General features: G+C 42.8%; 3 protein-coding genes across 6 annotated transcripts in view; 1 reads left to right on the plus strand and 2 right to left on the minus strand.

Annotated features, from left to right (window-relative positions):
- Window positions 1–27,956, plus strand: part of LOC110534616 (oocyte zinc finger protein XlCOF7.1-like) — a 1,104,347-nt gene that overhangs the window by 506,202 nt on the left and 570,189 nt on the right. The window lies entirely within an intron of this gene.
- The window catches only part of LOC110534626 (zinc finger protein with KRAB and SCAN domains 8), a 98,619-nt gene that overhangs the window by 13,944 nt on the left and 56,719 nt on the right, over window positions 1–27,956 (minus strand). The window lies entirely within an intron of this gene.
- Window positions 1,110–27,775, minus strand: LOC110534640 (gastrula zinc finger protein 5-1-like). Of its 2 annotated transcripts, none has more exons than XM_036934507.1 (3): window positions 27,268–27,775; window positions 2,855–2,982; window positions 1,110–2,653 (listed from the first exon to the last, which is right to left on the minus strand). In XM_036934507.1, the coding sequence occupies exons 1-3, from the start codon at window positions 27,533–27,535 to the stop codon at window positions 1,418–1,420; spliced, it is 1,632 nt and encodes a 543-aa protein (XP_036790402.1). In that variant the 5' UTR covers window positions 27,536–27,775; the 3' UTR covers window positions 1,110–1,417. The 2 variants fall into 2 exon arrangements, with proteins under 2 accessions (XP_036790402.1, XP_021475238.1); XM_021619563.2 differs by lacking the exon at window positions 27,268–27,775 and adding an exon at window positions 3,344–3,833.

Below are 27,956 nucleotides of genomic sequence, written 5' to 3' on the forward strand. Positions count from 1 at the left end.
AATGTGACCCGACCTGTCCCAGCCCCATTCCTCACTAAACCACATCTCTCCCCCCCAAAAAAAATCTTTGGAGGGAGTTGAAAGTCCGTGTTGCCCAGCAACAGCCCCAAAACATCACTGCTCTAGAGGAGATCTGCATGGAGGAATGTCAAAATACCAGCAACAGTGTGTGAAAACCTTGTGAAGACTTACAGAAAACGTTTGAACTCTGTTATTGCCAACAAAGGGTATATAACAAAGTATTGAGATACACTTTTGTCATTGACCAAATACTTATTTTCCACCATGATTTGCAAATAAATTAATTAAAAATCCTACTTTTTTTCTCATTTTGTCTGTCATAGTTGAAGTGTACCTATGATGACAATTACAGGCCTCTCATCTTTTTAAGTCAGAACTTGCACAATTGGTGGCTGACTAAATACTTTTTTGCCCCACTGTAGATTACTGGAACTATGGAATTATGTCCTGTGGTCTGATGAGACTAAGATAAACTTATTTGGTTCAGATGGTGTCAAGCATGTGTGGCGGCAACCAGGTGATGAGTACAACGACAAGTGCGTCTTGCCTACAGTCAAGCATGGTGGTGGGAGTGTCATGGTCTGGGCCTGCATGAGTGCTGCCGGCACTGGGGAGCTACAGTTCATTGAGGGAACCATGAATGCCAACATGTACTGTGACATTCTGAAGCAGAGCATGATCCCTTCCCTTCGGAGACTGGGCCGCTGGGCAGTATTCCAACATGATAACGACCCCAAACACACCTCCAAGACGACCACTGCCTTGCTAAAGAAGCTGAGGGTAAAGGTAATGGACTGGCCAAGCATGTCTCCAGACCTAAACCCTATTGAGCATCTGTGGGGCATCCTCAAACAGAAGGTGGAGGAGTGCGATGTCTCTAACATCCACCAGCTCCATGATGTCGTCATGGAGGAGTGGAAGAGGACTCCAGTGGCAACCTGTGAAGCTCTGGTGAACTCCATGCCCGAGAGGGTTAAGGCAGTGCTGGAAAATGATGGTGGCCACACAAAATATTGACACTTTGGGCCCACTTTTGTTGCCAGCGGTTTAGACATTAATGGCTGTGCGTTGCGTTATTTTGAGGGGACAGCAAATGTACACTGTTATACAAGCTGTACACACTACTTTACATTGTAGCAAAGTGTCATTTCTTCAGTGTTGTCACATGAAAAGATATACTCAAATATTTACAAAAATGTGAGGGGTGTACATGTCATATATCAAACAATGTCTGTATGCAATATTCTACCCAGGAATATTCAACACAGATCTGTTACTTTCATTATTCCAAATGCATCTGGGGATCTTTTCTGCAGACAATGAAAATGAATCTGTCTTTAATGCAAGGTTTGATCAAAAAGTCAGAAGCTATCGAGTGGAATGGGTACTTTCTATGTTATAAAGTGGAATGTTTTTTCTGCTGGTGTATCCGGAGGTAGCTCCTCTCTGAGAACCTCTTCCCGCAGTGCATACAGGCAAACGGCCTTTCTCCCATGTGGACCTTCAGGTGCATCTTCAGCTGGTTCTGGTGGGTGAAGCTCTTCTCACACTGGGGGCAGCTGTATGATTTGTCACCTGTGTGGACCCTTTGGTGCCTTTTCAGGCTGAAAGAGTGGGAGAAGCACATATGACACTGGGTACAGCTGAAGGGTTTCTCTCCTGTGTGGACCCTCTGGTGCCTCTTCAGGCTGCCAGCCTCAGCAAAGCGCATGTGACACTGGGTACAGCTGAATGGTTTCACCCCTGTGTGGACCCTCTGGTGGATCTCTACCTTCTGGGGGCAGCTGAAGCCTTTGTTACAGAACATGCAGAGGAACCGCTTCTCTTTGATATTGCCTGATGTGGCTCCCCCTCCCTGAGTCTGGGCTGTAGCCCTGTCGTTTGAGTTCAATACTTGATCGAAAAGGACCCGGCTGTGTGAATCGGAAGGCCCCATTGACGTGGACACTGGGTTGCGATCCCTGAAAGCATGTGGAGGGGAGTGGGTCGTCTCTAAGTTATCCGTGTAATCTAAGAAATCTCTGCCTTGTGAGTGTCCTTCTAAGTGAGTCTCATCTGCATTCCATGTCAGAGGAGCGTTGCCCTCCACTTTCACCTCATCTACCACTATAACCTCCCCTTTCTTATCTAGGCACCCTTCAGAGTATACACCACTACTGTACCGGTTCCAGTCCCCTCTAGACAGATCAATCTGTCTCTCTAAACCCAAGGATATGTTGACAGGGTCCATCTCTGTAGCGTAAGAACAAGATGAAGCACCACCAGTGTCTAACGTGTCACCATCATCATCTCCATGGGAATTAACCGTCCTCTCGCTCTGGTGAAATACTGGTAAATACTCTGAGCCAGGAGCAGGAGGACAGCCCAGTCGCTCAAGCCCCACTGGGTCTGATCTGTGGTCAGATCCTGTGTGTAAGAGCCTGTATGGTACAGTTAAAGTCTCTGTGTCTGTCTCTGACTTGAGGACGGCGTTCGGCATTCCACTGACCTCCGTGATGCTGCTTTGGATCCTGGGCGGCGCTGGAGCGATGGTAGGGTCTCCAGTCTGGATGTCTCTGCTGTGCCGTTGGTCCTCCTCTCCTTCAGACGTCTCCTGCTTGACCCCAGGACCTGCAGCCTCTGCATCTGCAGACTGATACAAGAAGAGAGGAGGTTATTACCGGTACATGAGTTGAATTGGATAACAATGTCATAGGGAAGTCTCACAAGCTCCCCTATGGCAGACAAATTAGTCCATGTAAGCAAGTGAATAGCTGAGGCGAGCCCTTCTGAAATAAATGTTGCACATTTGATTCACAAACTCTCCTTTTTAATGCAACACAATTACACTAACCTTTATCATGATAACATGCCTGGTTGAGGTTCCACTCCCCTCATCTATAGATATGGGTTGGTCATCTCTCCACGCGTGTCCCGCTGGCTTCACAAAGCGCCTATGGCCTCCAGTGAGATGTCCTTCACCTGAGAATGATTGGGGGAAGAGGTGGTTAGGTTAGGTACGGTTACTGCTCAACAGTATATATTGTACACTATTGACACTGTATAGAATTGGAAAGGATGTTAGGTAACACTTCGTATAACTTCTTTATATACTATTTGTTTTCAATAAGTAAATAATAGAAAAGGTAGTAAATCAAAAATCTGGTTAAAATATGAAAGTGTCTGTGCTAGATCGACAGTTAGTAATCAGGGCAATTAATGTATAATGTCCAAAAACTGACCAAGACCCAATTCTGGTTAACCATATGTGTGTAACAAATCTAGTGACACATGCACAAAGTGGAACGGGGCGACACGCCCCTCAGCCTTCTGCTAAATGTACCTCTTGCCAATCCTCTGTATCGGTCGAGAATATTGACACTTCTGGGAGGACTGGCGAGGACGCGCTCTCGCCTTGTCCTCTCTGCGCGCTCCCGTGCCATCTTCAGTTCCAGTAGCTGGAGTTTCCTCCGTAATGCCCCGTTTTCCTTCTGGCTTTGAGAAATTTCCAAACGAAACACTGCATAGTCGTCGTCTACGAGTTTACATATCTCTGCCACGGCTGCATTCGCTAGAACCTCCATGACGGAGGCTATTTGAGTGTGAAAAACCATACAGTTAGCCATTGTTAGCTAACATTAACTGCTATATAGCTTAGTTACCTAGATAACATCTATCAAACAAGTCCTGTCTCCAACACGAATTAATGACTACCCTGAGCAGGTATGTGATGCTGTGCAGTTAAATTAGTCATTTTGAGTTCTGTGGAGTTAATATCTAAATAAAAACGCTATCGTGGAAATTGTTCTTGGTCATGTTCACTTCCAATTACTTCTTCTTTACATTTCCATTGGCGAATCGCAACCAACTGAAATGTGTATATACCGCCACCTACCGTAGTGGAGTGTGAGGACGGTCACGGTCTCCCTATTCCTATTCTATAACTCTGAATTTCTAATAAAATAAAATTCCCTACAAACCTCACTACCCCCCCCCCCCCCTCTAAAAAAAAATACCACCCAATCCCCATCTCAGGCCTACCTCTCTAACCCTATCAAATAAACTCTCCCTTTCTACATCATAATACATGTTCAACCCTTCTCTACCATACACCCATCACACATTCCAGTACCATGTTTCCCGATTAATTTCAAAGAAGGATTCAATCCCGTATGCCCCAATCTCATTCTGCACAACATAACTTGTGCAGCGTAGTGGGAGAGCATTCTGCTCTGGCCTGTCATGCAATTAGAATCATGCTACCGTTCAGCAGTTCCTATCTGTGTGAAAGTGTCTTCTCTGCTATGGCCGTGCTGAAAACTAAAAGCAGAAACAAACTGGACAAGCCAGCATGACCTCTGAATTGCCCTGTCAACCATCATCTCAGAGTTCGATAAACGTATAAAACTGAAAAAAACATCCGCAGTTTTCCCACTGATAGGCCACGCGCACACACACACACAATAAATAAACAGGTCAATGAGTTATTGTTCAGTAGGTTAATTATTATTGTTAATCAATTCTGACATTTTATTAAACTGGTTATAAACAGACACCTTCAAAAACATTTTTCAAGGTTGTGAAACTATTCACATGGTAATTGGTGATTATGAAATCCTAATGATTGTTATTTTTTCTATTTTAAAAACTGGTATGTGTTACTGTTCATTAACATCATTGGACTGGTTTTAATGTCATGTTCTGAGTCTGATAATGTATTACACCCCACTCCTATTACACCCCACTCCTGATGGGTCACCACTGAGTAGTTATACTTTTTTAAACATAATTTTTAACATTATACAAAGCTGCAAAAATGATTGAGGGGACAAAATCTCTTTAATTTTGTCACTAGAGTCAAATACGTGGTCTCCTAATTAAAAGGGCGTATTCACTTTAATTTATAATAAATGTTTTCTCAGTTAATATGGCTGTGTAATGTCTTTCTTTAATATCCTAATAGTAGCCCATTGAGACAGACTATATTTTGCAAGTGAAGCCTGCCCAAGAAGACAGCTGCAATACAACATCACAAAATGTAATCATCAACAGTCCATAATATTAGTTCGGGACCGAACCCCCCTCTGTCAGGGGGAGATTTTCGGCACAACACCGGGACGCTAATCTAAATAATGACAACAGACTTGTTAATTGTCTGATTTCATTAGGCTGTAATACACCATGCAATTGGTAGATACAGCCTGAAACGAATGTAACATTGTGCAAATGTTCCTTACAAGCAAGAATATTGAATACAATTACATTTGAACTTACTCTACACCGGTGATCTGTGCGGTTTGTCCTTCAATTGCTCGAAATTCGAGACAAATTATCCACAGGAAAGTATTGTTTACCCGAATTTTTAGAGCACCATTACTGCCGTTTTAAATTATGATCACCTGACACGTGCACAAAACCATGTAAACACCTGCAAACTTCAGTTTCATGAAAACGTCCGGTGTGCACGTACTTCCGTATTGTCCACGGGCAAAAAAAACATCTTGATTGCCACACACAAAGATCCGTGTTTTGAAGTCGGGTTAATAACACTGCCCTGTTGATATTTTGTCTAAAATGTATACCAACAGAAGGACGAACACCACGGAGTAAGTTCAAATTAAGTTTATTAAACATTCTGACTTGCAAAGGGACGGTTTGTCATTATTGAATGTATATGTGCGCGGCGTTTACATAATTTGAAGGCCTCGCTAAGTTTTGTGACAAACGTGTTTACAAAGGGAAAGGGGGATACCGACTCAGTTGTACAATTGAATGCCTTTAACTGAAATGTGTCTGAATCCGAGAGGTGCTGGGGGCTGTCTTAATCGACATCCACATTTTTCGTGCTCAGGGAACAGTGGGTTAACGACCTTGCTCAGGGGCAGAAGAACAGATTTTATTTTACCTTGTCAGTTCGGGGATTCGATCCAACAAACTTTCGGTTACTGGCCCAACGCTCTAAAGAACAGTGTGTTCGCAAGAATAGAGCAGAAGATAAAATAATGATAATCAGCTTCTTGATATGCCCCACTAGACAGGTGGATTGGATGTTCTTGGCAAAGTAGAAATGCTCACTTACAGGGATGTAAACGAATTTGTGGACAACATGTTAGAGAAATAAGCTTTTTGTGCATATGGAACATCTTTTTCAGCTCATGAAAAATGATATCAACACTTAACATGTTGCATTCATATTTTTGTTCAGTGTACATTACACAAAATCTCCTATTATTGCTATCTTTCGAGCTGAGTGCAGACTCTTTTAGAAAGAACAGTGTGTTAGCAAGAATAGAGAAGAGAAAATAATTACTTTATTCCATCTACATCACCTCAGTAAGGTAAATATTCAACTATCCTTATTATAGCTTAGGTTTACTGTCTCTCTAAAAACAGATTTACTCAAGCCTATTTCAAATGACAAGTTAACAAAGGGTTAATGAGGGGTATGTGGTTAATTACCCTCTTACCCAAAGACACTTCACATGATAACTATAATATGTCAGATAAAGAATGGTTCTCATATCCCCTGTGTACATCTAAAGCCACACTGCTACGATTTCTCCCCATTGTGGACACTCCTATGTCTGATAAGGTTACTCAGGAAGGAGAAGCTCTTGTAACATAGTTTGCACTTGAAGGGCCTCTCCTTGGTGTGAACGGTCTGGTGCTTCTTCACATAGCTCGCCTCTGCGAAGCGCTTCCCACACGTGGGGCAGGCATACGGCTTGTCGGCGTCCGTCCTAATCTGTCCCATCCTGACCCTGTCTGTATTCATGGGGTAACCATGAGGTAGCTGAGGAAGGCTGGACCCAGGCTTCCTATGAACCCATTCAACAGGCATTAGACAAGATCCTGAATGAGAAGACAGACTTGCTGATAGACTACCACCAGGGGGGTCTCCCACCACTCTCTGTGAAGGCTGAAGCCCAGGCTGACCTGCTCTGTTCATCATGGATCCTGTGGTGTTTGTATCGTAGGAACAGGAGGGTCTATCTCTATCAGCCCCAGGTCCTGCTTCATCACTGCACTGAGACTGTGAAGAGAAGGGTCTGGGCTGCAGACTGGATTCCTGACTGGAGCCTCCGTCTCTCTGATGACCACCAGAACTGAGGTTGTTCAGTCCACCTGGCCACTGGTTGTGTTCGGTGTGGTGGAGTCTCGGTCCTTCGTGGTTTGGTCCTGACTTGGGAAGGAAGAGCAACGGCTCCTGATCCAGGCTTCTGATCCGGGGCCAGGGTTTGTGACCAGGTGCTTCAGAGGTCCAGTCTCTCCCGTCAGCAACACTGGGCATCAGCAGGTCCTCATGGACCGCAGACTGTAAACACAAATTGTACAGAAGAGCATATAAAAGGTTTATATAAGAAACTCTTGCTGAATACACAGAAACATTAAAAAAATCTGTAACATGCCCCTTCATGCCTTATTGCTATTATCAACTGGTTACAACTTAATTAGAACAGTAAAAATAAGTGATGTCATCCTCGTGTTATACTGTCTGATATACCATGGTGTTCAGACAATCAGCATTCAGGGCTCGAACCACCCAGTTTTATAATAAAATGTAAACCACAGTCAAGCCTATCTCTAACACTGTGATTCAAGTATCAATATGGAGCCACTGGAGTTTTTTTTTCAGCAGATCACGTGTAACCACACCAGCCCAGGACCTACACATCTGGCTTCTTCAGCTGTGGTTTCATCTGAGACCAGCCACCTGGACAGCTGATGAAACTGTGGGTTTGCACAAACAAAGAATTTCTGCACAAACTGTCAGAAGCCGTCTGAGGGAAGCTCATCTGCGTGCTCGTCGTCCTCACCAGGGTCTCAACCTAACTTCAGTGGGCAAATGCTCACCTTCAATGCCACTGGCATGCTGGAGAAGTATGCTCTTCACGAATGAATCCCTGTTTCAATTGTACTGGGCAGATGGCACACCAGATAGTGACTGGTTTTCTGATCCACGTCCCTTCTTTTTTAAGGTATCTGTGACCAACAGATGCATATCTGTATTCTTAGCAGTGTTGTAGTACTCGAGACCGGTCTCGAGACCACATCTTGAGTGGTTTTCTTGTCTCGGTGTCGGATACATTTGTACTCAGTCTTGACTCTGTCTCAGACAGTGAAGCCTTGTAATTTCTTAGAGACCAGCAGAGTACAAAATTCATAATTATCAGCTTCCATTCAGTAAGTGCATAAAACAGGTTTGTTTCTGTATGATATGTTAGATTAAAGACAGACACAAATGTCAAGTTCAAGCATTGTACAAGTCCCTACATACGGGGTCCGGGGAACAGCCCAGCTAGTTGATTACCTATCAACTAGACTAACATTATTGTTTCAATAGAAAGTGCAAACATAACAGCACAACATTAAGTTCTTAACAGTCAAGTCATAACAAATGAAAATGCATTGCATTTCTTTTTACTTCAGTTGTCCTCTTCCTGTTTTTTTATTTATTTATTTATTTATATATATATAACAGCACGAGTTAACACAGTCCCTTGCCTGTTCGGTGGCTTACACAGCCGACCAACCCGGAAGTAAGTATGGGCTCTGACGGGTAGAGTTAGGGTCACAAGCTGGGGAGCTTGGTGGAGTAGAAGCCTCACCCTCAGTTGACTCATGTCTCAAATCTGCTCCCCTTTCCCTTAGGCCTGGACTGTGATCCAGTTCATCTAGGTGAGTGTATGGTGTGTTCTGGTTTGTTGTCTGCTTTCCTACGTGCAGATCGACCCGATTTACGATGATGGAGGGACTCACCGACATCCACCAGGTTTGAATGTGGTGAAACTCTCTGTAGACACGCAACTCTGTAGACTTGCCCAGCCTCAAAAGTCCTATGTGGTCTCCCGGCAGCGGTTTCATCCTTATCGTTTCACCCATCTCCAGCTCTGGTAGGTCTCAAGCAGTCTGGTCGTAGAAGCAGTTAGCGAGCTGCTTTCTGTGTTGCAGTTTGTCTGTGATGCCAACCATAAAACAAGGCTCAAGTAGCTTGTTAGCTACAGGGATGGTAGTCTTCAGACAACTGGACAGAAGGCGTTGCGCTGCTGTCCATGTTTTCAGTGGACGTGTTCCTCCACTTTCAGATGGCTTTTCCTTGCTATCACGCAAGGCCTTGCGTAACAGGTTTTTGGAATCTTGACAGCTGACCCTGCCTTGCCATTTGCCTTTGGGTGCCTTGGAGAGGTCATGTGTGGTCAAACTCCCATTCTGAGGCGAAACGCTTGAACTGTGCAGTGAATTGTAGGCCATTTTCCGTGATGCCTTTGTCAGGCTGGCCTTGCAGCGCTTTATGGCCGTCTCTGCAGACAAGTCAGGGAGCAGTTACATTTCCCAAAAGTCAGAGTAGGGATCAACGATGATAGTCTATTTGTCTGTGGCTGAATAAATCCATGCTGACGATTTGCCAGGCCCTTGAGGGCAGTTTGTGCGACATCCTGGTTTCCTTTTGCTGTTCATGAGCATACTCGTTGCATATGGTACAGCTGCAGAGTCTTTCATTTCTACTTGCATGTTTGGCCAGTATAATGTTTTGCGTGCCTGGCGGTAGCATGCGTCAACTCCAACATAACTGGAGTGTATGCGGGTCAGCATCTCTGGATGTGGTGATTTGGGGATAATGGCCTTCTGACCTCCAAACAAGATGCCATTTTGCACACTGATCTCAACTTGAAATGTGTCTCCTCTTTCAAGTACAGCCAACCTGTGAGAACAATGGACTTCAGTGACTGTAGGTGTTCGTCCTTGTCAGTGTGTTGCCTGATCTGAGCTAGGAGGTGATCTGTGACGTTTAAGTAGTCTGCCTGATTGATCTGTTGAACATCTTGTTGTTCCTGCTGTAGAGAACAGATGGCATGCCGCTGATAGGCAGTGCCTCTGCCTGTACATTGTGCTGTTGCCCTGCTCAGGGTGTTACTGATGTACATCTCTGGTCCTGGCTTGTAGACAACCTTCAGGCTGTAGTTTTGCAGAGTCAGGAGCATGCTGTGAAGCCTATTAGGCACATTGAGAGGTTTAATGAGTGGTTTGTGGTCAGTTTCAGAGGTGACCAGCTCTTGACCATATGAGTAGTGATGGATGTGCTGGCAGGAGAAGACGATGCTGTGGCACTCTCTCAATTTGTGCATAGTTTTGTTTGTGGAGTGAGCGCTCGAGGCAAATGCAACAGGATGGCCTGCATAAGGCAGCATCCAAGTCCACTTTGGCTGGAGTCACTCTGGATTGTGACAGGCGTCGTAACGTCGTAGTAGCGCAACACTGACATGGATGAAGCCAGAAATTATATCCTGCACCGCAGCCTTGTTTTTGGGTAGCCAGTGCCATGGTGTGTCTTTGTCCAGCAGCGGGTGCAGATGCTCACAGACTGCTGATAGGTATGATATGAACTTTGCAAAACCGATGAGACGCTGCACTCCTTTTGCATCAGACGGGTTTGGCATGTCAAGGATCGCTCTGACTGTTGGCCAAATCTTCAGGGCTTTGGCCAACAGAATGTGGCCATGGAAATGGACATCTTTCACCTTGAACCGAGGCTTCTTAAGGCCAAGGCGCAGCTTGACTGATCGGCAGCACTCCATCAGTGCCAGGAACTTCACATTGTGATCGCGTTCTGCTTCTTCGTCTGTGTCACCACAGCTTACAACCAAGACATCATCAGCGATGGGTTCAATGCCCTTGAGCACAGCCAGTAACCCGTGCTGCTTGCATTGATATACCTCAGGCGCCAGGGAGACACCAAACGGGAGCTTGAGTCAGCGTTTCTGACCCTAAGGGGGTCCAGAAGGTTGTCATGACGCTGCCATCTTGGTCCAGCTTGCATTACAAGAATGCATCTTGGGTGTCCACAAAGGTGACCATTCTGGCTTTGGGAAGCTTGTAGAGGCCATCCTCCAGTGTCGGCATGATGTAGTGGGGGCGTTTCAGTGCTTGGGTCGATGCAGACCCTCAGCTTCTCAGGCTTTTTCACTATGATGACCATATTGCTGATCCAGTCAGTTGGTTCAGTCACAGATGTCATGTGGCCATCGACCTCATACTTGTCCAGCTGTGCCTTCACATCCAGTTTCATTTCAATGGGCACATTGCGAGGAGCACACTGGACTAGAGTGACACTCTCATCCAATTCAAAGTGTACTTCCCCAGGTACTGATTCAACAAGCCCGTTGAATACATTGTCATATCTGCTGAGTAGTTGAGGCGTCCTTGCTGGACAAGCTCCGTGATGTGCAGGTCATTTGGTATGGTGAACTGCATCCATCCCGGGCGTTCGCATGTAGAGCATGAGAGGAGAGGATGTTGACTGGTTTTCACGATCTCAAACTACAGCTATGGGTCTCAAAGATGCCCATAGAGCTCATTAGCTCAGCTTTAGTCTAATATCGCTGGGCAAGAGATGTGTTTCAGGTGCCAGGTTGATTTTTGTCTTTGTCGCTCATTACGTTGCATGTAGCACCGGAATCCAGTTGACATTGTTGCAACTTGTTGTGTAATCGTAGTGCCACAAACCATTTCTTCCCTCTTGAGTATACAGCCCCAATGGATTCATGCATGTAAATGTCACTTTCACTGTTCTGAACACTGAGTGACATCAACACAGTGAATCTTGCCCTCACTCACCCTTCTTTTGCTTTTGAGACACACTTTTGCAAAGTGATTATTAGTTCCACAAGCTCTGCATGGTTTTCCATTGGCAGGGCAGTGCTCTGTCTCTTGCGTGTGCATTTCCACAGTATTTGCATACTATGGGCTGTCTGTATTCACCGTTTGTGGTGAATTACTCTGCCTCGATTGACAAAAACCAATGTTTGCCTGGCAACAGTGTGAACAGTATCAACGTCAGTGCGTTGGGTTTCGATTTCCATTGCTCTCATTCTCATGTCAGTGACATCGGCAGTGCGGCACATTTCAATGGCAGTTACTAATGTTAAGCCTATCTCTCTTAGTAGACGCCGGCGCATGTCCTCATTTGCAATTCCCAGTACTATTTTTGTCACAAATCAGTTAATCTTTCAATTCCCCGTATTCACAAGTAGCGGCTCTTTCTCTCAAACGGGTTACAAAGTTGTTTACTGACTCACCCTCTTCCTGTTTTGCAGCTTCCAAAAACGAACCGCTCCTAAATGACGTTCCTGGCGGGTTTGAAGTAGTTATCCAATGCATCCAGTATGGCCTTTCCATCACCCTGTTGTTGTGCTGTGTGGGGGAGATTGTGCAGGTAGATGTGCCTGGAATCGCTGCCCATTAAACTCCTCAGAGTTGCCGCTTGGACCTCGTTGGTTTTTTCATGTAGACCGGTCGCCAGCGCACAGTCCTCGAATTCATCCCTGAAGTTGTCCCAATTAGTATTCCAGTCCCCCGTGAGAACCATGGGTTTTGGTGGCAGAATGTTCACTGCCATAGCGACGGAATAGATCTCTTTGCCTTCAGCCATCGCGGTAGGTAGTGATGCTAACTAGCCAGCTAACGACGAGTTGATCAGTGGTGTGACGAACATTAGTAGTAGGAAACGGCGTGTGTTCGCATATGGAACGTAACTGCGCCTATACTGTAAAATAACAAACGTGTGGTTTTTCGTGACACTTCTGATATCATACAGAAACATGGTATGTTAGATTAAAAAATAAAGACAGACACAAATGTCAAGTTCAATAGCCATGTTCAAGCATTGTACAAGTCCCTACATACGGGGTCCGGGGAACAGCCCAGCTAGTTGATTACCTATCAACTAGACTCCGTAACACGCTTTGCCAGGCCAAATATATACCCTCCTTTCTTGAAACATTAATACCTGCAGTCTTTATCTATTATAGACATGTTTGCGCAGTGGCGAACCTAGTGGACCTAGGCCTTCAGTGGCGAACCTATTGGACCTTCAGTGTGTGAGAGGTTCGTGATGCTGAAAGGACAGCAATGGTAATACCAGCGCACTCATGTAGGAGTGCACTTTTGGGCATTTCGTATACTCACTTCTTAATCCCCATTGATGCCTATTAAAGTAGTGGAGTGGAGGTATACGACTTATCAGTTATGTAGTACAATAGAGAGATCATGCACAAAGTAGCCTACACAATCGCAAAGCATGTGAAATATATTCACAAGTGCGCCGCACAGCCTAGTTTCAACAGGATATCGTCTGCAGGCAGCAAGAGGGTTTTGGCATGGAGCAGGTCGCATAAGAATGACATCGGTAGCCGGTAGGGTAGGTAGGAAAGACGTCTAAACTTATGATCTACAAGTAAATGGGTATGCAAACCAGGTATTGGAAAAAGTATTGGTTATTAGGCTATTTCTGACGCACAATTCAGTCATAATGCCCACCCAATCAGATAAAATAATACATTATTACTATTATTAAAAATACTCCTCACCTCAAATACTTTTTTCCCCAGACCTACAAAATGGTCTCAGGATGTGGTTTAAGCATCGTTGTGGACTCTAAGAAAATAACATTTTTGTTGTTTTTCTGTTTAAAAAAAAAACGTGTGATTGAGAGTGCAAATCTGAAAAATATATAGGAATACTAATTAAAAACCACAGGAAAACATAGGGTGCCTTGCCTCCGCTGGGCAGGCCGTTTGGTAAAATTTGAGGATACCCACTTCACCAGGCATCACTACATGGAAAGACAGCAGTCACACACAGCATGATGTTAAAGAGAAGCAGTCCATTCACACTGACATAATAAGCTAGTAGTTCCCAATCATAAGAGTACAAAAACACAACCATTAGGCAAAGCATTTCCTAATCGAAATGTACAACTACTACTTCCCATTGCAAAAAACATTTCACATTCAACACACAAAGTAGCCGGTGAAGTAAAGTTTAAATGCAACAATGTTTCACACACAAGTTATTTTAAAAGAAATGGCTAAGAAAAGCAAGTGAGCTCCAATAAAAAACTGTCCCACTCACCAGTTGATGATCATTTGAAACTTAACTTCTTGTTGAAAGTTATTCTTGATAAGTGAGAAGCTAACAAATTAGCAACAACATCTTCAATAACAATGCTGCAGCCACTGCAAACTAGCCTACAACAAAAGATAGCTGGCTAGACTGAGAACTACTGCTCCCTATTCCGCAATGACCTGCTGGCCTTTGAGAAGGCAGACGTTTCCATATGTTTTTTTTGTAAAAACAGTCCCACCCATTACAATTCAAAATGTGATTGGTTGATTCCACTGTCACGCCAAAATGTAGTTGAATGGCAGATCCTTTCTGTCTAGCTTCTGGTGGCCTAGCCAGTGGCTTACTTAGTAATAGATTAAATCAATATCCTTGAAAATAATGTAATTAGAATTATTATTATCATTATAAATATGTTATAAATACTCTGGGGCTCCCGAGTGGCGCTGCATCTCAGTGCTTGAGATCCTTAGGCGTAGAAGATCTTCATTGTTTGGGTTAGTAATAATTGGTAGAGTGGCTCTATTTTCCCTCTGCATGCATTTTTTCACCTTTTCTGAATGTCTAAAGAAACCACATGTTCTTCTGAAATATGAACACAGAAATACTGGACATTTTGAACTCTTACAATGGTGGAGATTTGACAAAATTACAATCATGGTGTTGAATTGGACTCAATTTTTCTCCGGTCTTGGTCTTGAATCGGTCTCGCTTTAGGTGGTCTAGAACACAACACTGATTCCTAGTCATGTGAAATCCTTAGATTTGGGACTAACAAATGTATTTATATTAACTGATTTTAAAATCTTGTTGCGTTTATTTTTATTCAGTGTATAATAACTTCTGTAAATCTGGTAACCTCGCTTTGATAAAATAAATGTTGGAAAAGGTTCAACATTACACATTACTACTTTATTTAATGTAAACATTAAGGCACTATCATTTCCTTATTATAAAACACCAGCATCAACCTGAAAGGGACAACGTTTGTCACTCTTCATCAGTGAAGCATTTGTACAGACACCATCACCATATCATCTACTCTGCCTCATCATACTCATTCTACCTCATCCAGTTCCCTACTACATCTTAAACCAACAGAATGAACTACAAACTAACTAGTACTACATTACATGTCAGTATACTCTATACATGGGCTGTGTGCATTTTCTGCTGGTGTATCCTGAGAGAGCTCCTCTCTGAGAACCTCTTCCCACAGTGCGTACAGGCGAACGGCCTTTCTCCCGTGTGGACCTTCAGGTGCCTCTTCAGCTGGGGCTGGCGGGAGAACCTCTTCTCACACTGGGGGCAGCTATAGGGTTTCTCCCCTGTGTGGACTCTCTGGTGCCTCTTCAGGTGGCCAGCCTGGGCAAAGCGCATGTGACACTGGCTACAGCTGAATGGTTTCTCCCCCGTGTGCATCCTCTGGTGGATCTCCACGTGTTTGGGGAAACTGAAGGCTTTCCCACAGAATGAACACGGGAAGCGCTTCTCTTTGCCACCGGATCTACTGATGGCATTACTACTACTACTACTGTCATTTGTCAATGGGCTTGTGTAGCTATTAAGTGTTGAGACACTGGTATCGTCTAAGGTCTGGTTTAACATTAGGAGAGTGTGAGGAGGATGAAGGCCAGGGAGTGTCTGTGTTGTCACAGGGTCCATGTTCCAGTTGATAGATCCTATATAAGGCAGGCTGAAGGTAGCACCTGTTAGGGGGTTAACCTGAGGCGCCATCAGTCTCTGTGAATCACAACTATAGGAGCAGGACGGAGCATCGCTAGTAGAGTCTGTGTCTGTTCTCTTTTGATGCATACAGACACCTCCCTGTCCCCGCAGACCAAATCTACACCTCGCCCTGGTCTCAGCCAGTCTGTTGTCATGGAGACTAAATTCAGTTGGTGTTGTGTGTTCGACTGTCTGTTTCTGGTTGTAGTTAACAGTGTTGTTCCCCAGCCCAGAGTTGAGGATGCTGTCCCATCCACTGACCTCGCCTCTGGTCCTGGCCTGCTCAGTGATGTCATCCCCTCGGCCCTTGGCTGCACCAGTCTGGGTCTGGGAATCGAAGATGGCCGCACAGTCTCCTCTTTTAGCCTCCATCCAATCACCTGCAGGAAGAGGTTCGAAAATAGACTTTACAAATATGGAAGAGAACGCTACATATGGATTTGTTTGTTGTCAAGTTCATACATTATAATATGTGTTTTTGTATGTAAACAGAAGTTGTATTGATTTCATTTTTTGAATTAAGAAAAATAATAGCCGGGCGCATCACTATTCCCATTGAAGATCTATTACTGTATGTAGGCTATATGTATTTCTCTCTGACCTTGCTCCCCCATCTTTAGTCCACTCAGAAGATCAATGCTCTCTGGTCCGTCCTCTATTGTCTCCTCTTTGACTAACAGCAGATCAGGCTTCCCATCCTCCATGTCTATTGACTGTAAGAGATACAGTGTGAGAGGATGTTGGATCAATAAATCTGGGTAACACTTTACTTGACACCTTGCATCATAACACGGTCATAACCGTGTCATGTAATAACAGCTGACATGACAAGTTATGGTCATAACACATACTTAGACCTCTTGTGACATATTGCATTATTTTATGGCTGGTTAAGGCACCAACATACGAGTGTCAAAATGCACAAATCCTACCTAGAACATTTTCTGAAATTGGCCAAATGAAATTATTATTGTAATTGCGCACACATTGATGTCAGACATGCACCTTCCCCAATCCGCTGTTGCTGATGACTGGGATGAATACAGGAGCAGATTTTAGGAGCAGGACAAGACACCCTTTTTTTGACTGATGACTGACATAAGGGCATGTACGTGATAGGCCTATCTGATGGTCATAAAGCTTCTTGTCAGTGTTTTTTCTTAGTCCAAGTAAAGTGACACATGATGGTCATAATGCCTCAAGACAGTGTCAGTGTATTTTCTACAAGTTACTTAAAACAAAAACATGACAAAGGATGTTTGAAAATGTTTAAAAAGAAACTTGGCAAAACACAGTTGAATAAATGTGGGTTTTGACATTTATGTGCCATACAATAATGTAATATGTCAGGTGTAAATATGTCATAACTTGTCATATGGTCATAACACTGTCATGTCAGCTGTTATGACATATTACATAGATATGACCGTGTCATAACGTTACGATGCTTGGTGTCAAGTAAAGTGTTACCAAAAATTATATATTTGCTCCCTGCTATGGAGTATCTTCTGATTTGGCAATGAGGGATTGCTATGCAAACATGTTAGTTGATTGGTTGGACAGAATTAATCAAGACCTGAGCCCGCATCTACAAAGCATCTCAAAGTGGAAGTGCTGAATGACTTGTCGACAGAATGAATAAAACTATGATCTAAAAGGCAAAACTGATCCTAGATCAGCACTCCTACTCAGAGGCTTTGTGGATACGAGCCCTGACCTAAAACCATTCAGACAGTAGTTCAGTGGGCTCACCTCAGTGAGACTGTGTGTCGTCCTGTGCTGGTCAGCTGGTTCTTCTGTGAGTTCAGGAGGAGGTGTAGTCTGGTTGTCCTCCATGACCATGGTCCCCTCAGGGTTCCCCAGACCCTCCTCACACCCCTCCTCCTTCACCAGCACCCCCTCTGGACCCTCCTCCTCCTGGAAGAGAGCGGTGATACAGATTACACTCCCTCCGGTACATACACACAGATAATAAACATGGAGTGTTTACCCATACCCACTACGTTTGAGTCCTATATGGTAGTTACAGAATTACTTTGTTGTTAAATACATCATGGTGGACATAAATGTGGGTAAAAATAAGTCCGCTGTGATAAGTCAAGTCAACATCAGACAAATTGGACAACTGTTTTGACATGTACAGTTGGTGTTTCGTGTGTAGGTATATTTAGTAAGTGTATATTGGTTATAAAGCGCTGTCTGGTGTATGCAGAATAGGGTGAGATCAGATATGATGTGGACACCAAGGAACTTGAAGCTCTCAACCTGCTCCACTACAGTCCTGTCAATGAGAATGGAGGCATGCTTGGCCCTCCTTTTCCTGTAGTCCACGATCATCTCCTTTGTCTTGAACACGTTGAGGGAGATGTTGTCATCATTGTCAGTGATCAGACTGTTGTCGTCAGCAAACTTAATGATGGTGTTGGAGTGGTGCTTGACCATGCAGTCATGGGGGAACAGGGAGTACAGCACGCACCCCTGAGGGGCCCCCGTGTTGAGGATCAGTGTGGCAGAGGGATGTGTTTAGTCCCAAGGTCCTTAGCTTAGAGATGAGATTTGAGGGCTCTAAGGTGTTGAATGCTAAGCTGTAGTCAATGAAAGCATTCTCATGTAGGTGTTCCTTTTGTCCAGGTGGGAAAGACCAGTGTGGAGTGCAATGGAGATTGTGAAAATGTCAGTGAAGACTTGCCAGTTGGTCAGCGCATGCTCGGAGTACATGTCTTGGTAATCCGTCTGGCTGTGTGGCCTTGTGACTGTTGACCCGTTTAAAGGTCTTACTCAAATTGGCTACGGAGTGTGTGATCACACAGTCGTCCGGAACAGCGGGTGCTCTCATGCTTACCTCCAAGCGTGCATAGAAGTAATTTAGCTCGTCTGGTAGGCTCGTGTCACTGGGTGGCTCGTGGCTGTGCTTCCCTTTGTTGTCCGTAATAGTTTGCAAGCTCTGACGAGCATCGGAGCCGGTATAGTAGGATTCAATCTTAGTCCTTCCTGTATTGACGCTTTGCCGTTTTTGATGGTTCGTCGGAGGGCATAGCAGAATTTCTTAAGTGTCCAGGTTAGGGTCCCAATCCTTGAAAGCGGCAGATCTACCACTTAGCGGATGCGGATGTTGCCTGTAATCCATGGCTTCTGGTTGGGGTATGTACGTACGGTCACTGTAGGGATGGCGTCAGATGTACTTATTGATGAAGCCAGTGACTGATGTGGTGTACTCCTCAATGCCGGAAGAATCCCTGAACATATTCAAGTCTGAGCTAGCAAAACAGTCCTGTAGCTTAACTTCTTATGGCTGGGGGGCAGTATTGAGTAGCATGGATGAATAAGTTGCCCAAAGTAAACGGCCTGCTCCTCAGTCTCAGTTGCTAATATATGCATATTATTATTAGTATTGGATAGAAAACTCTAAAGTTTCTAAAACTCTTTGAATGATGTCTGAGTATAACAGAAGTCATATGGCAGGCAAAATCCTGAGAAATCAAAACAGGAAGTGAGAAATCTGAGCTTTGTATGCATTCACCATACAAAGTCCCCAATGAAAATCCCCTTGAGATATGAATGATGTTGCACTGCCTAGGGGCTCCACTAGATGTCAACCATCAATAGAAATTTGAATGAGACTTCCACGTTGTTGTGGGAGTGAATGCGAGCAGAATGTATCAGGTGTCTGAGAAGCAGCCATTTTCTGATCACGGTTATTCCTCATGGTACCCACTTGTGTTCCATTGCTCATGAAGACACGAAGGAATACTCCGGTTGGAACTTTATTGAAGCTATATGTTAACATCCTAATGATTGATTCTGTACTTAGTTTGAAATGTTTCTTCGACCTGTAATATAACTTTTTGAAGTTTTTGTCCGATGTAACGCTGACCAGAATGAGCTTTTGGATATGTATACCAAACGCGCTAACAAAAGAAGGTATTTGGACATAAATAACGGATATTATCGAACAAAACAAAAATTTATTGTGGACCTGGGATTCCTGGAGTGCTTTCTGATGTAGATCATCAAAGGTAAGGGAATATTTATGTAATTTCTTGTTTATGTTGACGCCATCGTGGCGGCTATTGTGATTTTTACTTCTGAGCGCCGTCTCAGATTATGATGAGTATTTCTGTTTAAGATCTTTGGGATAGGGGGCAGCATTTTCACTTTTGGATAAATAGCGTTCCCAATTTTAACTTCCTGCTACTCATGCCAAGAATATAAGAGATGCATATTATTAGTAGATTTGGATAGAAAACACTCTGAAGTTTATAAAACTGTTTGAATCATGTCTGAGTATAACAGAACTTATGTAGCAGGCAAAACCCCGAGGACTAACCGTTCAGAATTTTCTTTTTTTTAGGTCCCTGTCTGTTCATTGAGTTCTCGTTGGCAAACTATATTTCTTAGGAACTGGTTTTCAGTTCCTACCGCTTCCACTGGATTTCACCAGTCTTTGCATTTGGTTGAGGTTATTCATTTGTGCAATGAAGAAGTACGGCCATCTAGGAACTGGGTAACACTGTTGAGAGTGTGCAAGATGTAGCATGGTTTGTTGCCTTCCTGTATTGAACACAGATAGACCCGTCTACAATTTGATCGATTATTAACGTTTAAAAATACCTAAAGTTGTATTACAAAAGTAGTTTGAAATATTTTGGCAAAGTTTATAGGCATTTATACGCATTTTGGAAGTTGTTTTTTTTCTGGATCAAACGCGCTTTATAAATTGACATTTGGATATATATGAACGTAATTAATCAAACAAAAGGACCAATTGTGATGTTTATGGGACATATTGGAGTGCCAACAAAAGAAGCTCGCCAAAGGTAATGCATATTTTATTTCTGCGTTTTGTGTAGCGCCTGCAGGGTTGAAATATGCTACCCTCTTTGTTGACTGTTGTGCTATCATCAGATAATAGCTTATGCTTTCGCCGAAAAGCCTTTTTAAAATATGACATGTCTATTGTGTAACATAAAGTCCTATGAGTGTCATCTGATGAAGATTATCAAAGGTAAGTGATTAATATCTCTATTTGTGGTTTTTGTGACTCTGTCTGGAAAACATTTTGCTGGAAAAATTGCTGTGTTTCTGTGGTTATGTGGTGACCTAACATAATCGTTTGTGGTGCTTTTGCTGTAAAGCACATTTGAAAATCAGACACTGTGGTGGGATTAACAACGAGATTAGCTTTAAAATGTTATGAGATACATGTATGTTTGAGGAATTTTAATTTAGATTTTTTATGTTTTGAAATTTGCGCCCTGCACTTTGACTGGCTGTTGTCATATCGCTCCTGTTAACGGGATTGCAGCCATATGAAGTTACGCATCTGCGTCGTCTGACCACTTCCATATTGAACGAATCACTGGTACTTCCTTTTTTAGTTTTTGCTTGTAAACAGCAATCACAAGTATAGAATTATGTTAAAATTTTAGAGTTTTTTTTTTCCCTCTCTCTGTTTGCACATGTAACACGCTGTTAGAAATGAGGTAAAACAGATTTAAGGTTCCCTGCATTAAAGTCCCCGGCCACAAGGAGTGCTCCCTCTAGATGAGCATTTTCTTGTTTACTTATGGCCATATACAACTTGTTGAGTGTGGTCTTAGTGCCAGCATCGGTTTGTGGTGGTAAGTATACGGAAAATATAGATACTCTCTTGGGAAATAGTGCTTATCATGATACTCTACCTCAGGTGAGCAAAACCTCAAGACTTCCTTAATATTATATTTCGTGCGCCAGCAGTTATTGACAAATAGACCGACACCCCTTGTCTTATCGGAGGCAGCTGTTCTATCTTGCCAATGCCCGGAAAACCCAGTCGTTCAACCATGACTCGGTGAAACATAAGATATATTAGTTATTGTCCCTTGGGTAGAATAGTCTAGATCAGAGCTCATCTAGTTAATTATCCAATGATTGCACGTTGGCTAATAGGACTGATGGTAGGCGGGGGATTACTCACTCGCTGTCAGATTCTTACAAGGAACCCTGACCTACGTCCCCTATACCTCCATCTCTTCTTCATGTGAATGATGGGGATTTGGGCCATGTTCGGTGTCTTAAGTAAATCCTTTGCATCTGACATGTTAAAGAAAAAATATTTGTCCAGTACCAGGTGAGTAATCGCTGTTATGATATCCAGAAGCTCCTTTCAGTCATAAGAGACGGTGGCAGAAACATTATGTACAAAATAACTTGCAAAAAACACACACAATAGCACAATTGGTTAGGAGCCCGTAAAACTGCTGCCATCTCCTTTGGCACGATGTGTGCTGAGGTTTTTAGAATAAAAAAAAAATCAATTTTAGAATAAGGCTATAACGAAACAAAATGTGGCAGAAGTCAATTGGAGGTGTAACTGTGGATGTATTTCAAGGCCTACCTTCAAACTCCGTGTCTCTTTGCTTGACATCATGGGAAAATCAAAAGAAAATCAGCCAAGAAATTATAGACCTCCACAAGTCTGGGTCATCCTTGGGAGAAATTTCCAAACGCCTGAAGGTACCACGTTCATCTGTACAAACAATAGTACGCAAGTATAAACACCATGGGACCACGTAGCCGTCATACCGCTCAGGAAGGAGACACGTTCTGTCTCCTAGAGATTAACGTACTTTGGGGCAAAAAGTGAAAATCAATCCCAGAACAGCAGTAGGAAAATTGTGGATATATTGAAGCAAATTTGTCTTCCAAATGGACAATGACCCCAAGCACACTTTCAAAGTTGTGGCAAAATGGCCATCACAAAGCCCTGACCTCAATCCCATAGAAAATTTGTGGGCAGAACTGAAAAAGCATGTGCGAGCAACGAGGCCTACCAACCTGACTCAGCTCTGTCAGGAGGAATGGGCTAAAATTCACCCAACTTATTGTGGGAAGCTTTTGGAAGGCTGGCTACCTGAAATGTTTGACCCAAGGTAAACAATTTAAAGGCAATGCTACCAAATACTAATTGAGTGTATGTAAACTTCTGACCCACTGGGAATGTGATGACAGAAAAACACTGTGCTATTATTCTGACATTTCACATTCTTAAAATAAAGTGGTGATCCTAAGATGGACTTTTTACGAGGATTAATTGTCAGGAATTGTGAAAAACTGTTTAAATGTATTTGGCAAAGGTGTATGTAAACTTCCGACTTCAACTGTATGTGCATAATAGCTCAATTAACCAGCATATTGGTGTTGAGAACAATGTGGCGGAGGCAGCGGCAGAGATAGGAGATGAGAAAAAATCCCTTGACTTAATCGTCTAAGAAATGTGAGGAGAGAGGAAACTAAATTTAATTAGGTCTATAATCAACAGCCTAACCGTTAAATGTGCCTGGCTTTATGAATCATCCATATACAGTACCAGTCATAAGTTTGAACACGCCTACTCATTCAAGGGTTTTTCTTCGGTTTGACTATTCTACAATGTAGAATAATAGTGAATGCATCAAAACTATGAAATAACACACATGGAATCACCAAAAAAGTGTTAAACAAATCAAAATATTATTTTGTATTTTATATTCTTCAAAGTAGCTACCCTTCGCCTTGACAGCTTTGCACATTCTTGGCATTCTCTCAAACAGCTTAACCTGGAATGCTTCCACATATGCTGAGCACTTGTTGGCTGCTTTTCCTTCACTCTGCGGTTCCAACTCATCCCAAACTATCTCAATTGGGTTGAGGTTGGATGATTGTGGAGGCCAGATCATCTGATGCAGCACTCCATCACTCTCCGTCTTGGTCAAATAGCCCTTACACAGCCTGAAGGTGTGTTGGGTCATTGTCCTGTTGAAAAATAAATGATAGTCCCACTAAGTGCAAACCAGATGGGATGGCGTATTGCTGCAGAATGCTGTGGTATCCATGCTGGTTAAGTGTGCCTTGAATACTAAATAAATCACTGACAGTGTCACCAGTAAAGCACCATCACACCACCTCCATGCTTCACGGTGGGAACTCATGCGGATATCATCCATTCACCTACTCTGCGTCTCACAAAGACACGGCGTTTGGAATCAAAAATCCGATTTCCACCGGTCTAATGTCCATTGCACGTGTTTCTTGGCCCAAGCAAGTCTCTTCTTATTGGTGTCCTTTAGTAGTGGTTTCTTTGCAGCAATTCGACCACAAAGGCCTGATTCTCTCCTCTGAACGGTTGATGTTGATCTCTGAAGAATTTATTTGGGCTGCAATTTCTGAGGCTGGTACCTCCAATGAACTTATCCTCTGCAGCAGAGGTGACTCTGAGTCTTCCTTTCCTGTGGCGGTCCTCATGAGAGCCAGTTTCTTCATAGCGCTTGATGGTTTTTGCGACTGCACTTGAAGAAACTTTCAAAGTTCTTCTAACTTTCCAGATTGACTGTTGTTTCTCTTTGCTTATTTAAGCTGTTCTTGCCATAATATGCACTTGGTCTTTTACTAAATAGGGCTATCACCCCTACCTTGTCAAAACACAACTGATTGGCTCAAATGCATTAAGAAGGAAAAATGTACTTTTCTGCTCTTTTGCACACCAGTATCTCTACTTGCACCTCATCTGCTCATGTATCACTCCAGTGTTAATTTGATAAATTGTAATCATTATGACCTATTTATTGCCTTACCACCTCATACCTTTTGCACACACTGTATATAGACTTTCTTTTTTTTTCTACTGTCATTGACTTGTTTATTGTGTTATTGGCTTGTTTATTGTTTACTCCATGTGTAACTCTGTTGTTGTCTGTGTCACACTGCTTTGCTTTATCTTGGCCAGGTCACAATTGTAAATGAGAACTTGTTCTCAACTGGCCTACCTGGTTAAATAAAGGTGAAAAAATACAAAATGTACTGACATGTATGTGTAACTGATAGATGCACACATGCTAACACAAAAGGAAAGCACAACTGTTAATTGAAACGCATTCCAGGACTACCTCATGAAGCTGGTTGAGAGACTGCCAATAGTGTGCAAAGATGTCAAGGCAAAGGGTGGCTATTTGAAGAATCTCATATGTTGATTTGTTTAACACTTTTTTTGGTTACTACATGATTCCATATGTGTTATTTCATAGTTTTGATGTCTTCAGTATTATTCTACAATGTAGAAAATAGTACAAATAATGAAAAAACCTTGTAGGTGTCCAAACTTGACTGGTCCTGTCTTATTACAGAAATAATACAGATCCTGCTTTGAGTGTTTCTTTAATTAATAGCCTAATCATTCCGTGAGCACCAAGTCTCAAGCAACAATTTTACAAATTTGGCTGTTTTATAATCTTTGCCATGCTGTAATAAAAGATTTACACTGTTTTGTTTGTAATAACAGTCTCTCTGGTATATTATAATACCAATTTTTTACACCGTCAGAAATTATGCATTATAATAGCCCTCCTTTGTCCTTGATCTCTTTTGTTAGGCGGCCCAATCAAATCAATATCGGTCGGACTCCCATGGGCACTGCGGGTTATGAGTCAACCCGCACATCACTAGCCTACATTATATTCACTGTGTTTATGCTCGTTCTTTGGGTAATACAATTCTATATGATGCAAACTAGTAAAAAGATCACATTTGGGATCTAGCTAATGATTAGCTCAATTGGGTAAATGCAGATAGTATTTTATTAGGATCCTCATTAGCTGTTGCTGAAGCAGCAGCTACTCTTCCTGGGGACCACACAAAACACAGAACTTCAATAGACAAGAACAGCTCAAGGACTGAACTACACACATGTGAAATAAAAACAACACAACCAAAAAAATCTAGACATACTTTAACAATATCTACTTTATATAAGTATTGACACCACTGAGTCAATATATGTTAGAATCTCCTTTGGCAGCGTGTACAGCTGTGAGTCTTTCTAGGTAAGTCTAAGAGCCTTGCACATCTGGAATGTACACTATTTGCACATTATTACTTTTAAAAGCTCTGTCAAGTTGGTTATTGATCATTGCTAGACAACATTTAAGTCTTACCATAGATTTACTAGCAGATTTAAGTAAAAACTAACTCTGCCACTCAGGAACATTCAGTCTTCTTGGTAAGCAACTCCAGTGCAGATTTGTCCTTGTGTTTTAGGTTATTGTCCTGCTGAAAGGTGAATTCATCTCCCAGTGTCTGGTGGAAAGCACACTGAATCAGGTTTTCCTCTAGGACTTTGACTGTGCTTAGCTCCATTCCATTTATTTTTTTATCCTGAAAAACTCCCCAGTCCTTAACAATTACAAGCGTACCTATAACTGAGGATTTGTGGGCCCATACCAAACCTTTTCAACTTCCTGAGGGGAAAGAGGCAACATCACATCTTCTTCACTACTATGCACGTGAGTGGACTACTTTAAGTCTTTAGTGATTTGGCACCGAGGAACTTGATGCTCTCGGCCCTGTTGACATGTATGGGGGCGTGTTCAGGGAGTACAGGAGGGGACTAAGCACACACACCCCTATGGGGCCCCTGTGTTGAGGGTCAGCGTGGCGGAGGTGATGTTGCCTCGACTATGACAATTTACATTCTAAGGCAGGGCTCTCCAACCCTGTTCCTGGACAGCTACCATCCTGTAGGTGTTTGTACAACAGTACTATAGCACACCTGATTCTAATAATTAGCCGGTTGATAAGCTGAATGAGGTTAATTACAATTAGGTTTGGAGCGAAAATCTACAGGAGGGTAGCTCTCCAGGAACAGGGTTGGAAAGCCCTGGTATACAGAAGGTAGCCCTAATTAGTAAAATATCAAGTCCATACGTGGAGAGGCACACAGCAGAGAACCAAAAAACGGAATTAACTACCATCGTTGCTGAGTGGGTGGGGGACAGCAGTGAGGTGAGCGCTGTCTGGTAGCCATGACTGCGGTATACTGAACTGCATTGCCCCCTAGTGGTCATTTGCAGGACCATATCTGCATTGTACATTACAGGATTTTTTTCTTATTGTGTAAATTAGTTTTTAAAACATGGCTGTATAAACATTAACAAATGTTTTACATTTGTCACAAACCTATTACCGGTACATGAGTTGAATTGGATTACAATGTTGTTGGGAAGTCTCCAAGCTCCCCTATAGCAGATAAATAAGGATGTACATGTAAGCAAGTGAATAGCTGCGGTGAGCCTTTCTGAAATAAACTGGCCACATTTGATATACTGTAATTTTGATGTAATACTATTACACTAACCTCTATCATAATAACGTGCTGGGTTGAGGTTCCACTCCCCTCCTCAACAGTGATTGGTTGGTCATCTCTCCATGTATTGTGTCCCGCTGGCTTCACAAAGCTCCTGTGGCCTCCAGTGAGATGTCCTTCACCTGAGAGAGTGATTGGGAATTAGTGGTGGTTGGGTTAACTACTATCAATGCTCAACGGTATATTGTACACTATTGACACTGTCTAGAAATGGCCAGGATATAAGGTAACAATTCCTATAACTTCTTGATATACTATGTATTGATCAATGTATTATGTTCCATGCATCACATTATTTTCATTGAGTAAATAATAGGAAATGCATTAAATGAAGAATCTGGTTAGAATGTGATATTTGTTAGTTTAGTAATCAAGGGAATTATTGCATACTATCCCAAAACTGACCAAGACCCAATTCTGGTTAACCATATCTGTGGTAAACACATCTGAAGTCAAACATGCGCAGAGGGGAACGGGCCTACCTCTAGCCATTCCTCTGTGTCTGTTGTCAAGGATCTTGACATTTCTGGGACGACTGGAGAGGAAGCGCTCCCGTGATACCTTCAGTTCCTGAAGCTGTAGTTTCCTCCGCAATACCCGGTTTTCTTTCTGGCTTTGAGTTATTTCCAAACGAAACACTGCATAGTCGTCGTCTACGAGTTTGCAGATATCTTCCACGGCTGCATTCGCTAGAACCTCCATGATGGAGGCTATTTGAGTGTGAAAAACCATAAATTTAACATTAGCCATTGTTCGCTAGCTAGCGTGACCTAGATAACATCTATCAACCAAGTCCTGTCTCCAACGTGAATTAAACACTACCTGGGGGTAAGTATGTGAAGTTGTGCAGCTAAATTAGTCATATTTTAAGTTATAGGGTGTTAATAAACGTCTAAATAACAACAATAAAAACGCTAATGTGGAAATTGTTCTAAGTCACTGTTCACTTTTGTTTACACAGAAGAGAAAGGATATTATTGGTTGGCGTCGTTGCTGAAAGGGTGTGGTTAAATGAAAAATATATGCGGGCTCTTCTTTGAATTACGGTACTGATAATTACATTACAAATCAAATGTACTATGATCAGTATATTTCAAGCTCACCACAGACTTCTTTAAAAATAACTGTATTGACAAGAATAGTGTAGAAAGTAATATGACTTATTCCATTT

The sequence above is a fragment of the Oncorhynchus mykiss genome, chromosome 10, assembly GCF_013265735.2.
Source record: "Oncorhynchus mykiss isolate Arlee chromosome 10, USDA_OmykA_1.1, whole genome shotgun sequence".
In the NCBI taxonomy this organism is placed as follows: Eukaryota; Metazoa; Chordata; class Actinopteri; order Salmoniformes; family Salmonidae; genus Oncorhynchus; species Oncorhynchus mykiss.